This window comes from Chiloscyllium punctatum, chromosome 2 (assembly GCF_047496795.1).
Source record: "Chiloscyllium punctatum isolate Juve2018m chromosome 2, sChiPun1.3, whole genome shotgun sequence".
In the NCBI taxonomy this organism is placed as follows: Eukaryota; Metazoa; Chordata; class Chondrichthyes; order Orectolobiformes; family Hemiscylliidae; genus Chiloscyllium; species Chiloscyllium punctatum.
In genome coordinates, this window is record NC_092740.1 from 31,845,703 (window position 1) to 31,861,543 (window position 15,841).

Below are 15,841 nucleotides of genomic sequence, written 5' to 3' on the forward strand. Positions count from 1 at the left end.
GGTCAACTTGTCCATGATGGCCAAATATCCCAAATCAATATAGTCCCATCTGCCAGTGCTTGGCCCACCTTGCCCTGAACACTTCTTATTCATATACCCATCCAGATGCCATTTAAATATTGTAACTATTCCAGCCTCCACTGCTCCTCTGGCAGATCATTCCACACACGCACCACCCTCTGCATGAAAAAGTTGCCCCTTAGGTTCCTTTTAAATCTTCCCACCTTAAACCTATGTCCTCTAGTTCTGGACACCCCCAACCCAGAGAAAAGACATCATATGCCATTATCCTGATGCATTCTATTCTTCAGCCCAGGCACAAGCTTGCTGCATCAGCTGCTTTGCCTTCGGTGTCAGAGCAGCACAGGCGGCTTCCCACCAGCAGATGGCGACAGTTCAGGATCTTCATCGGAGCCCCCGCAGAGGTCCACATTCCGGCTGATCGTCGATTGGTTCAATAGCCCGAAGGCAGACCTGGGAGATGGGGATACCGATTGGTCAGTGTCGCTGCCAATCGAAGCGAGAGGTGGGGTTTACTGCGTGCGTGTTGCGTCATGACGCAGTGTTGTCAGGATCTCGGTGGTACCAGTCGCGGGGGAAGTGAACGGTGGCGGATCTGTCCTGGTAAAGTATCCGGGTTGTGGTGGGGATGAGGACGGGCCTCCGGTTAGTTGGTGGGGGCAGTTTGGCTGCAGCTTCGTGTCACCACCATCAGGCTAGATCACACGAAAGCAGCTGTCAGGTGGAGAGAGTGACGGCTTGTTTATGTACTTGACCAGATTCCTTTCAGACTACTCTCTTCTCACCCCCCCCCTCTCTCTTTCCCCCCCCCTCTCTCTTTCCCCCCCCCTCTCTCTTTCCCCCCCCCTCTCTCTTTCCCCCCCCCCTCTCTCTTTCCCCCCCCTCTCTCTTTCCCCCCCCCTCTCTCTTTCCCCCCCCCTCTCTCTTTCCCCCCCCTCTCTCTTTCCCCCCCCTCTCTCTTTCCCCCCCCTCTCTCTTTCCCCCCCCTCTCTCTTTCCCCCCCCTCTCTCTTTCCCCCCCTCTCTCTTTCCCCCCCTTCCTCTCTCCTCTTTCCCCCCCCTTCCTCTCTCTTCTTTCCCCCCCTTCCTCTCTCCTCTTTCCCCCCCTTCCTCTCTCCTCTTTCCCCCCCTTCCTCTCTCCTCTTTCCCCCCCCTTCCTCTCTCTTCTCCCCCCCCGCTTCCTCTCTCTTCTCCCCCCCCGCTTCCTCTCTCTTCTCCCCCCCCGCTTCCTCTCTCTTCTCCCCCCCCGCTTCCTCTCTCTTCTCCCCCCCCGCTTCCTCTCTCTTCTCCCCCCCCGCTTCCTCTCTCTTCTCCCCCCCCGCTTCCTCTCTCTTCTCCCCCCCCGCTTCCTCTCTCTTCTCCCCCCCCGCTTCCTCTCTCTTCTCCCCCCCCCCTTCCTCTCTCTTCTCCCCCCCCGCTTCCTCTCTCTTCTCCCCCCCCCTTCCTCTCTCTTCTCCCCCCCCTTCCTCTCTCTTCTCCCCCCCCCCCTTCCTCTCTCTTCTCCCCCCCCCTTCCTCTCTCTTCTCCCCCCCCTTCCTCTCTCTTCTCCCCCCCCCTTCCTCTCTCTTCTCCCCCCCCCTTCCTCTCTCTTCTCCCCCCCCCTTCCTCTCTCTTCTCCCCCCCCCTTCCTCTCTCTTCTCCCCCCCCCTTCCTCTCTCTTCTCCCCCCCCCTTCCTCTCTCTTCTCCCCCCCCCTTCCTCTCTCTTCTCCCCCCCCCTTCCTCTCTCTTCTCCCCCCCCCTTCCTCTCTCTTCTCCCCCCCCCTTCCTCTCTCTTCTCCCCCCCCCTTCCTCTCTCTTCTTCCCCCCCCCCCCCTCCTCTCTCTTCTCCCCCCCCTTCCTCTCTCTTCTTCCCCCCCCCCCTTCCTCTCTCTTCTTCCCCCCCCCCCCTTCCTCTCTCTTCTTCCCCCCCCCTTCCTCTCTCTTCTCCCCCCCCCTTCCTCTCTCTTCTCCCCCCCCTTCCTCTCTCTTCTCCCCCCCCTTCCTCTCTCTTCTCCCCCCCCCTTCCTCTCTCTACTCCCCCCCCCTTCCTCTCTCTTCTCCCCCCCCTTCCTCTCTCTTCTTCCCCCCCCCCCTTCCTCTCTCTTCTTCCCCCCCCCCCCCTTCCTCTCTCTTCTCCCCCCCCTTCCTCTCTCTTCTTCCCCCCCCCCCCTTCCTCTCTCTTCTTCCCCCCCCCCCTTCCTCTCTCTTCTTCCCCCCCCTTCCTCTCTCTTCTTCCCCCCCCCCTTCCTCTCTCTTCTTCCCCCCCCCCTTCCTCTCTCTTCTCCCCCCCCCTTCCTCTCTCTTCTCCCCCCCCCTTCCTCTCTCTTCTCCCCCCCCCCTTCCTCTCTCTTCTCCCCCCCCCCTTCCTCTCTCTTCTCCCCCCCCCCTTCCTCTCTCTTCTCCCCCCCCCCCTTCCTCTCTCTTCTCCCCCCCCCCCCTTCCTCTCTCTTCTCCCCCCCCTCCTCTCTCTTCTTCCCCCCCCCCTTCCTCTCTCTTCTTCCCCCCCCCCTTCCTCTCTCTTCTTCTCCCCCCCCCTTCCTCTCTCTTCTTCTCCCCCCCCCTTCCTCTCTCTTCTTCTCCCCCCCCCTTCCTCTCTCTTCTTCTCCCCCCCCCTTCCTCTCTCTTCTTCTCCCCCCCCCTTCCTCTCTCTTCTTCTCCCCCCCCCTTCCTCTCTCTTCTTCTCCCCCCCCCTTCCTCTCTCTTCTTCTCCCCCCCCCTTCCTCTCTCTTCTTCTCCCCCCCCCTTCCTCTCTCTTCTTCTCCCCCCCCCCTTCCTCTCTCTTCTTCTCCCCCCCCCCTTCCTCTCTCTTCTTCTCCCCCCCCCCTTCCTCTCTCTTCTTCTCCCCCCCCCCTTCCTCTCTCTTCTTCTCCCCCCCCCTTCCTCTCTCTTCTTCTCCCCCCCCCCTTCCTCTCTCTTCTTCTCCCCCCCCCCTTCCTCTCTCTTCTTCTCCCCCCCCCCTTCCTCTCTCTTCTTCTCCCCCCCCCCTTCCTCTCTCTTCTTCTCCCCCCCCCCTTCCTCTCTCTTCTTCTCCCCCCCCTTCCTCTCTCTTCTTCTCCCCCCCCCTTCCTCTCTCTTCTTCTCCCCCCCCCTTCCTCTCTCTTCTTCTCCCCCCCCTTCCTCTCTCTTCTTCTCCCCCCCCCTTCCTCTCTCTTCTTCTCCCCCCCCCTTCCTCTCTCTTCTTCTCCCCCCCCTTCCTCTCTCTTCTTCTCCCCCCCCTTCCTCTCTCTTCTTCTCCCCCCCCCTTCCTCTCTCTTCTTCTCCCCCCCCCTTCCTCTCTCTTCTTCTCCCCCCCCCTTCCTCTCTCTTCTTCTCCCCCCCCCCCCCCTTCCTCTCTCTTCTTCTCCCCCCTTCCTCTCTCTTCTTTCCCCCCCCCTTCTTCTCTCTCTCTCTTTCCCCACCCATCACCTTTCAAATGCTTAGTTCTTATCAACTTGCTGGAGACAATGTTCAAAAACAATTTGCATTCTGCATGAATGTGGATGACACCCAACTTTCTACCCATTCTCTACTGTCTTGGCTTGACTACTTGCATTTTTCTTTGATTGGGCATTAGTATGTTTTTTTCTCTAGCCAGATATTACAACAGTCATTATCCCTGTTTCTTGCCACTCCTTAAAATCATATTCCTGAACCAGATTGCTTCCTACCCTAGTGTCATAATATTATGTATAGATGCAAGAATAAGCTATTTGGCTCTTTGAAGCAATTCTGCAATGCTATATGATCATGCCTGGTCGTCTTCTTCAGCTTCTGTTTCCTGTATCATATTTAATGCTTCCTCCTTGTCGTCAAAATTTCCTGTTCATATCTCATAATGTGGCCTTTGTCACTGCCTTTTGTGCTGAATACCTCAATGGCTGCACTTGTTGATTTGCCCCAAACACGGCCAGGCTGTGAAAGTGAGTTAACAATGTCTTCTGGTGCCACATGACTTCTGGGTTACTAGGCTAGTTCTTAGCTAAAACAAGAGGGCAGATTACCTGAATGGTGGTAGCTTGGGAAAGAGGAGAAAGTCCAATGAGATCTGAAAGTAAGCATGCAGATGAAGAAGGTAAACTGGATCTTAGTCTTTGTACTGGGAGAATTTGTGTGCTTGAGAAAGAATGTCTTGCTGCAATTATGCAAGACCTTGTTGAGATTGCATCTGGAGTATTGTGTGCAGTTTTGTCTCCTAACCTGAGGAAGGATGTTCTGGTTACAGAGGGTAGGTTGACCAAACTCATTCCTGCTATGGCAGCTCTTTCACAGAGAGACTGAATTGGTTAGAACTGAAGTTTAGAAAGAATGAGGGAGTATCTCATAAAATTTTAAAAGTTTCTAACAGGCCTGGAAAGGGTAAATGAACAAAGAACAAAGACAACTTACATCCCAGGAACAGGCCTTCCAAGCCTGAGCGGATCCAAATCTACTGTTGTCCAATTCCTAAGCATGTGTATCCCTCTGTTCCCCACCTACTTATGCATGTGTCCAGACGCATCTTAAATGAATCTACCGTGCCTGCCTCTACCATCTCTGCTGGCAACGTGTTCCAGATGCCCACCACCAAGTACTTGTTGCATGTTTCCCTCTAAAACTTTTCACCTCTCACCTTGAAAGCGTGACCTCTCGTTATTGAATCCTTCACCCTGGGAAAAAGCTTGTCTTATCCAACCTGTCTATACCCTTCATGATTTTGTAAACCTCAATCATGTCCCCCCAATCTCCTTTTTTCTAATGAAAACAAACCTCCCTTCATAGCTAGCACCCTCTATACCAGGCAACATCCTTGTAAATCTTCTCTGCATCCTCTCCAAAGTGTCCACATCCTTTTGGTAATGTGGAGACCAGAACTGTACACATTATTCTAAATGCGGCCAAACCAATGTCTTGTACAATTTTAACGTAACTTGCCAGCTCTTGTACTCAATACCCTGTCCAATGAAGGCAAGCATACTATATGCCTTCTTGACCACTCTATCCACCTCTGCAGTAACCTTCAGGGTACAATGGACCTGCACTCCCAGATCTCTCTGCCCGTCAACTTTTCACAAGTCTCCTCTGTTCATTGTATAATTCACTCTAGAATTAGTCTTGCCTAATATTTGTCTGGATTGAAATCCATCTGCCACTTTTCCGCCCAACTCTCCAATCTATCTATATCCTCCTGTATTCTTTGACAGTCCCTTATGCTTGCTGCTACTCCACCAATTTTCGTGTCATCTGCAAACTTGCTGATCATATGAACAGTGCCCTCTTCCAGATCACTTATATATATTACAAGCAACAGTGGCCCTAACACTGACCCCTGCGGAACACCACTGGTCACCTTTCTCCATTTCGAGAAACTCCCTTCAAGTACTACTGTCTCCTATTGCTCAACTAATTCTTTTATCACCTAGCTAAAACACCCTGCACACCATGTGACTTCATTTTCTCTCTTAGTTTACCATAGGGAACGTTTTAAACACCTTACTAAAGTCCATATATATGACATCAACAGCCCCTCCTTCATCTATCAACTTGGTCACTTCCTCAAAGAACTCTATGAACTTGGTAAGGCACCATCTCCCCCACATAAAACCATGTTGCCTAACACTGATAAACCCATTCTTTTCTAAATATAAATAATTCCTATCCCTCAGTACCTTCCCTAGCAACTTTCTCACTGTTGACGTCAGGCTCACTGGTCTGTAGTTACCCGGAATATCCCTACTACCCTTGTACAGGCAGACAACATGAGCAACCTTGCAGTCCTCTGGCACCTCACCTGTACTTACCTTCAAATAACTGTGTCCAATCAACATTTCCCAGCTCCTGCCTAATTTTGATATAATTGGCCTTGGCCCAGTTTAGTGCTCTTCCCTTAGGACCACTCTCATCTTTGTCTGCGAGTATTCTAAAACTTACAGAATTGTGGTCACTGTTCCCAAGGAAATCCCCCACCACAACTTCTACCACCTGTTCTGGCTCATACCCCAATACCAGGTCCAATATGGCCCCTTTCCCTGTCAGACTATTGACATACTGCTCTAGAAAACTCTCCTGGATGCTTCTTACAAATTCTACCCCATTCAGACTTCTGACACTAAGTGTATCCCAGTCAACGTTGGGAAAATTGAAATCTCCTATCACCACTACTCTATTGCTTCTACATCTTTCCATAATCTGATTACCTATTTGTTTTTCTATTCCACACTCACTGTTGGGAGGCCTCTAATACAGCCCCAACAATGTAACTGCACCCTTCTTATTTCTCAGCTCCACCCATAATGCCTCACTACCCAAGACCCCCATAGTGTGCTCCTTTAGCACAGTCGTGATATCATCCCTGACCAGCAGTGCAACTCCACCCCCCACCCCAACCTTTACTTCCCTCCCTGTCCTGTCATCTGAAGCGTCTATATCCTGGAACATTTAGTTGCCAATCATGCCCTCCCTTCAACCAAGTCTGTGATTGCAATAACAGGGCGGCACAGTGGCACAGTGGTTAGCACTGCTGCCTCACAGCGCCAGAGACCTGGGTTCAATTCCCGCCTCAGGCGACTGACTGTGTGGAGTTTGCACGTTCTCCCCGTGTCTGCGTGGGTTTCCTCCGGGTGCTCCGGTTTCCTCCCACAGTCCAAAGATGTGCAGGGCAGGTGAATTGGCCATGCTAAATTGTCCGTAGTGTTAGGTAAGGGGTAGATGTAGGGGTGGGTTGCGCTTCGGCGGGGCGGTGTGGACTTGTTGGGCCGAAGGGCCTGTTTCCACACTGTAAGTAATCTAATCTAATCTAAAAGATATGCAGGAAAAATGAGTACAGTACCAAGTGTCCCAGTTTAAGGATACTGGTAGATATTTTAGGACTGAGATAAGGAGAAATGCCTTCATCCAGAGATTAAAAATCACAACACTACAGTATAGTCCAACAGGACTATAACCTGGTGTTGTGTGATTTTTAACTTTGTCCAGTCAAACACCAGGGCCTCCACATCATGTTCATTCAGAGAGTGTTCAGACTGGAATTCTCTGTCACAGAAACCAGTTGAGGCCAAAATATCGATAGTTTTCAAGGCTAAATTACCAAAAGGTGAGGGGGGAAAAGTGGGAACCAGGTGATCAGCCATGGTCATGTTGAATAATGGGGCAGGTTCACAGAGCCAAATGGCCTCCTCCTGCACCTATATACTGTGTTCCCCACTCGGCCACCTGCGCACTTTGACGTTCTACAGAATATCTGACCTTATCCCTTAAGCTCAGTCATTTATTCAAATCAAGCTTGCAGCTTCCTTCTCAGTCTGTGGCCTACATGTTTGGTTGCCTGTGGTGCTGCAGGGAGTGAATGAATATGACTTCTCTTGTTCACTCTTGTTCCATCCTCCACTGAAAGAAAGGACTGGGATTGACAATAGTTTAAATTGTGGTCATTTTCAGTCTCCCACAAATTCAATTCTTTTCTTTTCTTAAAAAAAAATCTAACCACTTCATAGTGTTTGATTCAGACTTGAGAGATGCCATCCAGGATGATGACTATACCTAGCCAATAGCTAATGTAAACCCACCCCATTTAAAAAGTTATGTCGAGAGAAAATAGAATTATAGCCCAGTGAGTCTGGCATCAGTAATGGGGAAGATGTTAGAGTTCATTATGAAGGAATTCAAATCTGAGACTTCAGAAAAAAAATGTGACACAGCATGGATTTACAAAAAGGAAGTTGTGCTTGACAAATCTATTGGAATTCTTTGAGGACTTTTGACAAAGTCTTGCATAAAAAATTGGTCAGCAGACAGGAAAGAAACAGTAGGAATAATGGGGACTTTTTTGGAATGACAGACAACAACTATTGGGGTATTGCAGAAATCTGTACTGGGCCCCAGCTATTCACAAAATATGTTAATGATTTAGAGGAGGGACCTAAATGGAACACTACAAAAGTTGCAGATAACACAAAGTTGGGAGTAAATGAGAAAGCTTGTAGGCATACATGTTACACATCTGCTAAGGAATTGCAGGAAAGCGCTAGATCACAGTGGGTGGGGGGCAGAGCCCATTTGTTCAGAAGAATTGGGGGCATCTGTTCTTAGTGTCAATGGATCGGTATAAATAAGGTGATAGCATTTGTTCACTTGTGGAGTGTGTGGCACTATTTTCTTCTCGTGCCGGGGACTGAAAGATTGCACATATTGCACAGTGGAATGTCGGATAACTAAAAATTCTGGTTATATCAAAGATCTTAACAAAACTCAGACTCAATAGGAAACGAACTTGTAATTTAATAAACTAAATGGGATATGCATGTATTAGAATAAACCTGATATATTTTCATATATACCACACCGAGCAGATCTGAATTTATGAGGATGATCTCCCTCACCTTGACTGTTCTGGAATGTGAATGTCTCATTACCCTTACAGGTTAGGAAAACACAAAGGTGAAAACTGACATAGTAAGAAGGTTGGAAGATGTTCATGTGTGAGTGAGCGAGAGAGAGAAAACATTCTTCTGTAAATTACATTCACATGCTGAAGGGTTCAAGGGACAGACAGACAGACAGAGAGAGAGAGAGAGAGACAGGAAGTTGCTGGAAAGGTGAACTCTTTGTGGTCTGATTTGAGTGAACACTGGCTTGTTATGGATTGGATGTTTGTATGTTGTTTCCTGGAGCTCAAGATCTGGGAAGGTTATGAATCTAATTTGCATTCTGGGAATCTAAGATGATTTTAAAAGAAAAAGCCATTTGGTAGGCCAATAATACTGGACATATTAGCTGAGCAAGGTTACCTCTTGACTTTTCCACATAGTTTAGACTAATCTGTCTAGACTAGTCTAGATGAACTGCCATCACACATGGGGACACCACTCACCACATGCGCAGCAGGTTCTCATGTGACTCAGTCAATGGTGTCCATCTCACGCTGCAGGCAAGAATGCCCCAAGTGTATTGGCAAGATCAAACAGATGCTATGACAACAAATGAATGGACTCTGTACAACAATCACCAGTCAGGGAACCCTTCAGCAGTCAAGGACATTTGGCTTCTGATATTTGGGTGACTGTCCTCCAAGGTGGATGCGGGATATGCAATAATGTGGAGTCACCGACCAGAGGCTGATAGCCAAGTTCGGTATCCGCTAGGATGGCCTCAACTGGGATCATGTCACACTACAGGTGACCCCACAACACTATACACTCTAACACACAAGCACAATCACACTCGCACAGATCCTCTCTCATACACATGTTCTCTCTGTCACAGGCATATACTAAGTCACGCTTGTATGTATATGTCCCCTCCCCCTCCCCCTCACATAGATGCACACATATAAGTTCATAGGGTGAATTTGTGCTTGCAGATTTGTATATCCAGATATATTCTATTTTGTTCAAAAAGCACACAATCTGTAGGCAGTCAGTCCATGTGACATTTTATAAATTCCTTTTTTGGCAATAGAACTGTCTGACTCAAGACTGGAATGCAGACAGACTCTAACTTCACACCTTTAATGCATTGTCTGAGCTGAGATGTCACTTTTTAAAAAAAAATAAAAGCTTAAGTTATCTCGGGACTGTGCCGTGAAAAAAGTTCTGGGATTTACATATTGATCACTCAAAACCTGCATCCCCATTCTAAGTGATTAAAGACTTAACAGTAATCTCTGTTCAATACTTCGCATCAGTTGTATGACACTTTGATCTTCTACTATAAATTGTGTCCCATGATCCTGCCCCACTAGCTACCTGACGAAGGAGCAGTGTGCCGAAAGCTTGTACTTCCAGATTGATCCTGGAAGGCAGTACTGATGTATGAGGAGAAAATAAGTTGGTTAGGTCTGTATGAAGGGGGAGTGGGGAGTTCAGAGCTGGGGATCATAGCTTAAGGATAAGATGTAAACATTTTTAGATGAGGAGAAATGTCTTCACCCAGAGAGTGGAGTGCCTGTGGAATCCTCCACTATAGAAAGTGGTTGAGGCCAAAATTTTTGTGTTTACATGAAGGAGGTAGATGTAACTCTTATACTAAGGAGATTGAGGGAAGTGGGGGATGGTAGGATTAGAATATTGTGTTTGATGAGAAGTCATGATTGTAATGAATGGCAGAGCATTCAAGAGGGATTGAATAGCCAACTCCTGCTACCATCTTCTGTGTTTCAATGATTTAGCAGTGTATACATTTCTCACATTTAAGGTGTAGGTAGAAGGAGCTTCCTTCTCATTCCTGAAATCTTGCAGGTAAACTTTGGAATTCCAGTTAAAGGTGCCTCTTCACTAATATGTTAAACAAAGTTTGACTGTGTCAAGTGTTGACAGGTTAACCATTTGAGCATTGAACTGAAGTACTGTGGCTTGTCACAGCTTTGTTAGATTCTGAGAAAAACATCTTAGTCTTTTGACCACTACAGCTGCTAATTCAGTACTGACTGCATGAGACCCCTTTGTGTATGGCTCATTTGCATACTTTCTTTACCACCTGAATCATGGACCCGAATATTGCTTATTTATGTTTCACTGAACATAAATGCATTAACTGCCTAATTTATCCTAATCTGGAAATGACCTAATCTGAAATATTGTTGCAATGCAGCAGAAAACATTGATCAGTGGTCTTGCTTAGCCTTTACTTTGTTATTAATAGTGTCACTTTGTCTTTTATTTCAGCCTGAGTTATCATTAATCTGCAAGATGAGTTCAGCGCAATGGGATTTTCCTTTGGAGCTTTGTTGCCGGCCAATGGCCTTTGTAGCTCTCACGGGCCTTGATGTGACTTATAATGCCGTACATCGAGCTATTTGGGATGCTTTTTGTGCCAACAGACGGGCTGACAGAGTCCCCATATCATTTAAAGTACTTCCTGGAGATCATGAATACCCAAAATGCAGACAGAAGGTAAGCAACTTTGGTCATGGTCTTATCCTCAATTTGTACAATGTGGGGTGGTTAGTTTGGCTTGATTGATGAAACTGAGCATTATGGCATGAGGCTAAATATATATGCAGTTAATATAATCGTATAGATGAAAACATGCACTTTTAAAAGCTACAGCAGTGCAAATAAGCTTTTCATCAGACGTTTTTGAAGTAAACAAAAATATATTCAATTTATATGTTTGGTATAAAATAAAACACTTGAAGATTTTTGAACTCCTTGATAGTTTTTATTTATCTACTGCACAGAACCACAGTTTAATCAACATCAACCAACCTTTACAATGGAGTTTTAACTTGGACTTTGTAAACCCAAATTTGGAAGTGGAGAAGTTCTGTGGCACTCATCTTCTGTTTAAATTGTCATCCATGAATTTACTTTGAGACATATCTTCCCAGTGCCTTTGTTAATATCCAAGCTTGTATTTTTCATATTCTTTGTCTAGAATTTTTAAGATCTCGATTTTATCCTGCACAAATTCCTACCCATTTATCTGTTTGTTTTGAAATTCCTTTGGTATCACTAGTCACTTCCTGTTTCTGCAACTCCCTTAAGCCTTTTATACCTTACACAGAAAAAGTATGCCATGGTGCTGTATCTGTGGCATCACATTCATACTGCGATGGCATTAACTCCACAAAACATTTATAACAGAATTGGGACACTCGAGACTTGGGATAATTATTGGCATGGATTAAGAGCATAAGAAATAGGAGCATGGGTAGGCTTATTTGGTTTGGCAAGTCTCCCATGCAAGTCTGGCACAATCATAGCCGATATAATTGTGGTCTTTGTTCCACTTTCCTTTCATAGTATCATAGAGTCATACAGGACAGAAACAGCCCCTTGGTCCAACTCGTTTGCTCCCCATAACCCATGATTTGTTTTGTTTGTCAAAACTTTCTCTGTCAATGACTCAGACTTCACTGCTGATTGGAATACAGGACTTCAAGGATTAATGTTCCTCAGAAAAATTTGCACCTTATCTCCATCTTATTCTGAAAGTATAGTGCGTGGCTCTAAATAACCTGACAAGGGACAAAGAGGTAACTCTTTGAGGAGCATCCAAGGTAAAGTTCAAGGAGCCATCACAATGTCCACTGCTTTGAGCTCTGATTAGTTAAGAACAGGACTGTGTGAAAGCTGTCCTGACCAGCTGGATGACAATGGCTCAGTAGATGGCATTGTGATGAATTTTGTCACAAGGTTACTATGGTTGACAAGGGACCATTTACCTTTGTCACAGTTGTGTTGGATACAGCATTCTGACAATGTGCTTTATGTACTTTCTGTATAAAAATAGCATACTTATATACATTGCTTCCTAAATCATACCTCTAAAACTGGTTATTCAATTGTATAAAAATCTGTGATCTAAATTTTATGTACAGTAATTTGAGTTTGCATGTCATATATTACAGCGACCATGAAAATAAACTCGGAACACTTTTGTCATTGTAGAGTTTTTAGACTAATTACGAAATTGCTCCCTTTTTATAGAGGACTTCTTATGAGTGGTATATTCCGAAAGGAATCCTTAAAACTGGCTGGATGAACAAACATTTAAACCTTGTTCCTGCACTCGTGGTGGTCTTTTATGAACTGGACTGGGATGATGCTCAGTGGAAAGAGAAGCAATCTGAATGTGCCACCAGAGTAGAAATTGTCAGGTATGCTAAAATAATTGTAATTGAATATTATTATTCTTAGAATTTTCGAGGCCTACAGCAGCATAAAGCCTTTAGGCCTATCAAGTCAGCACTGGTCAAAAACAAAGAATCTGTAAAATCAAAAGCAAAGAATATGTAAAACAAAAAAAAGGTCTATAGAGGAAAAAAAGTATAATTTTTCTATTGGGATATAGGATCTAATTCCGACTTTGCTCTGCTTCTCATTCCATCTGTGAGGTTGTGATTTCTGTTTTTTGCTTCCAGGCAAAGTTTACATGGAAGAAACACAAAGGTTGCTGTTGTGCTGATACAGAAGAAAACTCCCTTACCGCCAGGTACTTTCATTATGCATTTTATGAAAGGGGAAAATATTGCAAAAAATCAATGACAAACCTGAAATTGTTACAGACACTCAACACATAGTCAGTATTTGTTGAATGGACTGGAAAATTAATAACAAACAAAACAGAAATTGCTGGAAAAGCAGTTCTGGCCACCATCTCTGAAGAGAATTCTGAAACCATTTCTGGTCCAGTGACCCTTCCTCATTTATTTATTATTTATTATTCATTACTTAGATTCTTGCTATTAGATTTATTCTATGATTTTCAAATTTTTAAATTAAATTTTATTTCTAAGGAATAGAATTGGCAAGATCTTTTGATGGATACTTTACATTAAAGTTAATGCACTTCCTTGAAATATGTTTAACTTTGCAATTTTATTTTGTTATGTCTACACCTAATGGAAGTTTTGCATCTGGTTTAGTGAATGAAGCGCACATTTTGGACCTATTTTAAAATATAAGATGACCTACTTTAATCTATACTATTAGCTTCTTGAATTGTCTTTAACTAGAGTTAGAAATACTAATCTTTCACCCCCAGTCCCGAACTGTTCAACTGGGTTGATGTAATGCATTCAGAAAACAAAGGCATAAAGCTTTGATTTTGAAACTTAACTGTGTCCTAATTTTAATTTCAAGGATTTGGGGTAACATGATTACCTGTGCACAGTATTGTGATTTTGCTTTCAAAGTCATCCATTCAAACAATTTTGTTTTTGAAAGTACTAGCTCTTGCTGTATTCTAAATACTGAATATTACAGAATTGCTGAACATTACTGAATATCATAGAATAATTCTATAATGACTGTCATTGCAACCAGATCTAGTGCAGAGGTCACCTGATTATATCCTTGCGCATTGATTCTTGTGTGAGCTACTGGATAGTTTTTCTGAGGCAGAAGTTTTAATTGCATTCTTTAGTTATGTTGCTTTGACTTTGGTTGCTATTTTTCTGTTACTGTGCCTGAGATCACTGTAAACCACAGAACAAAATTGATAGCTGCTTTTAATCAGCTTTTCAAACCTTAGACGATTAAACTAATTTAAACCAAAATGCTGTTGTTGATTGAGGTCTGAACTGAGAAGAGAAATGCTGCAGAAACTTAGCAAGTCTGTTAGCACCTGTGGTGAGAGAAACAGAACTAAAACTTTGAATCCAATGACTCTCTTCTAAAGGGTTCTGAAGAAGAGTCACTGGACTTAACATTAACTTGAAGGATGTTCCTCATGACAGAGTTCACAATTTCTAGCTTATCTTGTACCCACTGTATTTATATGGCTGATCAGTTTTGATCAATACTAATTCCTCATGATGTGATAATGGGTATTTACCAATGAGAATGCTACTGAACATCAGGCGATCATGGTTAGGTTCTCACTTGTTGGAGATGGTTTTTATCTGACACAGATATCTGACACAGATCTGTACAAGTTGTTTAAATTTATTCAGTTATGTGAATACATGTGACTGGCTGGCCAGAATTTATTGTCCATCTCTGGTTGCCCTTGACAAGGTGGTGATGAGCTGCCGCCTTGAACCTCTGCAGTGCACCAGCTGTGGGTCGACCCACAGTGCCATTCGGGAGGGAATTCTAGGATTTTGATCTAGTGACTGTGAAGGAACAGCAATATATTTCCAAGTTAGGATGGTAAGTGGCTTGGAGGGGAAATTGCAGGTGGTGGTGATCCCATGTATCTGCTGCCCTTGTCCTTCAAGATAGAAATGATCATGTATTTGGAAGGTGCTGTCTGAGGATCTTAGGTGAATTTCTGCAGTGCATCTTGTAGTTAGTGCACACTGCTACGGAGTGTCAATGGTGGAGGGAGTGGATGCTTGTCAATATAGTGCCAATAAAATTGACTACTTTGTCCTGGATGGTGTCAAGCTTTGAGTATTGTTGGTGCTGTACTCATCCAGGCAAGTGGGGAGTATTCTGTCACACTCCTGATTTGTGTCTTGTAGATGGACTTGCTTTGGAAAGTCAGGAGGTGTGTTACTCACTGATGTATTCCTAGCTTCTGAGATTGTTTTGTAGCCACTGTGTTTATGTGGTGACTCCAGTTAAGTGTCTAGTCAATGATAACCCCCAGGACGTTGGTAGTGGGGGAAATCCAGTGATGGTAACACCATTGAATGTCAAAAGATGGTGGTTAGATTGTCTCTTATTTATAATGGTCACAGCCTGGCATTTGTGTGGCATAAATGTTACTTACCTCTGGATATTTTCGAGATCTTGTTGCATTTGAACATGGATTACTTCAATATCTGAGTAGTTCTGACCTTATGGAGGCAAGGTCATTGATGAAGCAGCTGAAGGTAATTGGGCCTCGGACACCACCTGAGGAATTCCTAGAGCTGAGATGACTGGCCTCCACCAACTGCAACCATTATCTGATGTGCCAGGTATGACTCGAAACAGCAGAGTCCCCTGGTACCTAATGATTCCAGTTTTGCTATGGCTCCTTGATGTCAAGGATTGTACACCTTGATTGTACACCTTCTTCATGTTTGAACCAAGGCTGAACTGAGGTCAGGAGCTGAGTGGGCCCTGGTGGAACCCAAACAGGGCATCACTGAGCAGGTTATTACTGAGCAGATGCTGCTTGATAGCACTGTTGATAACACCTTCCATCAATTCACCATGGATGTCCAGTCCCTGTATACATTGATCCACCACGATGAAGGTCTCCAAGCCCTCAGTTTCTTCCTTTCACGCCGTGCCAACCAGTACCCTTCCACCGACACCCTCATCCTCCTGGTTGAACTGGTGGTCACCCCCAACAACTTCTCCTTTGAATCCTCCCACTTCCTCCAAACCAAAAGGGTCGACATGGGCACCCGCATGGGACCCAGATGTGCCTGCCTCTTTGTCGGGTACGTGGAACAGTCCATCTTCCGCAGTTATACCAGCACCACTCTCCACCTGTTCCTCCGCTATAT

At 45.3% G+C, this 15,841-nt stretch overlaps 1 protein-coding gene across 2 annotated transcripts in view; it reads left to right on the forward strand.

The window, feature by feature from the left end:
* The first annotated feature begins 474 nt into the window (after nucleotides 1–474).
* The window catches only part of trappc11 (trafficking protein particle complex subunit 11), a 75,111-nt gene continuing 59,744 nt past the window's right edge, over nucleotides 475–15,841 (forward strand). For both annotated transcript variants that reach the window (XM_072594792.1, XM_072594800.1), the window contains exons 1-4: nucleotides 475–624; nucleotides 10,617–10,844; nucleotides 12,384–12,553; nucleotides 12,818–12,888. In XM_072594792.1, the coding sequence (XP_072450893.1) occupies nucleotides 10,641–10,844; nucleotides 12,384–12,553; nucleotides 12,818–12,888 (445 nt within the window). In that variant the 5' untranslated portion in view covers nucleotides 475–624; nucleotides 10,617–10,640. The remainder of the gene's footprint in view (nucleotides 625–10,616; nucleotides 10,845–12,383; nucleotides 12,554–12,817; nucleotides 12,889–15,841) is intronic.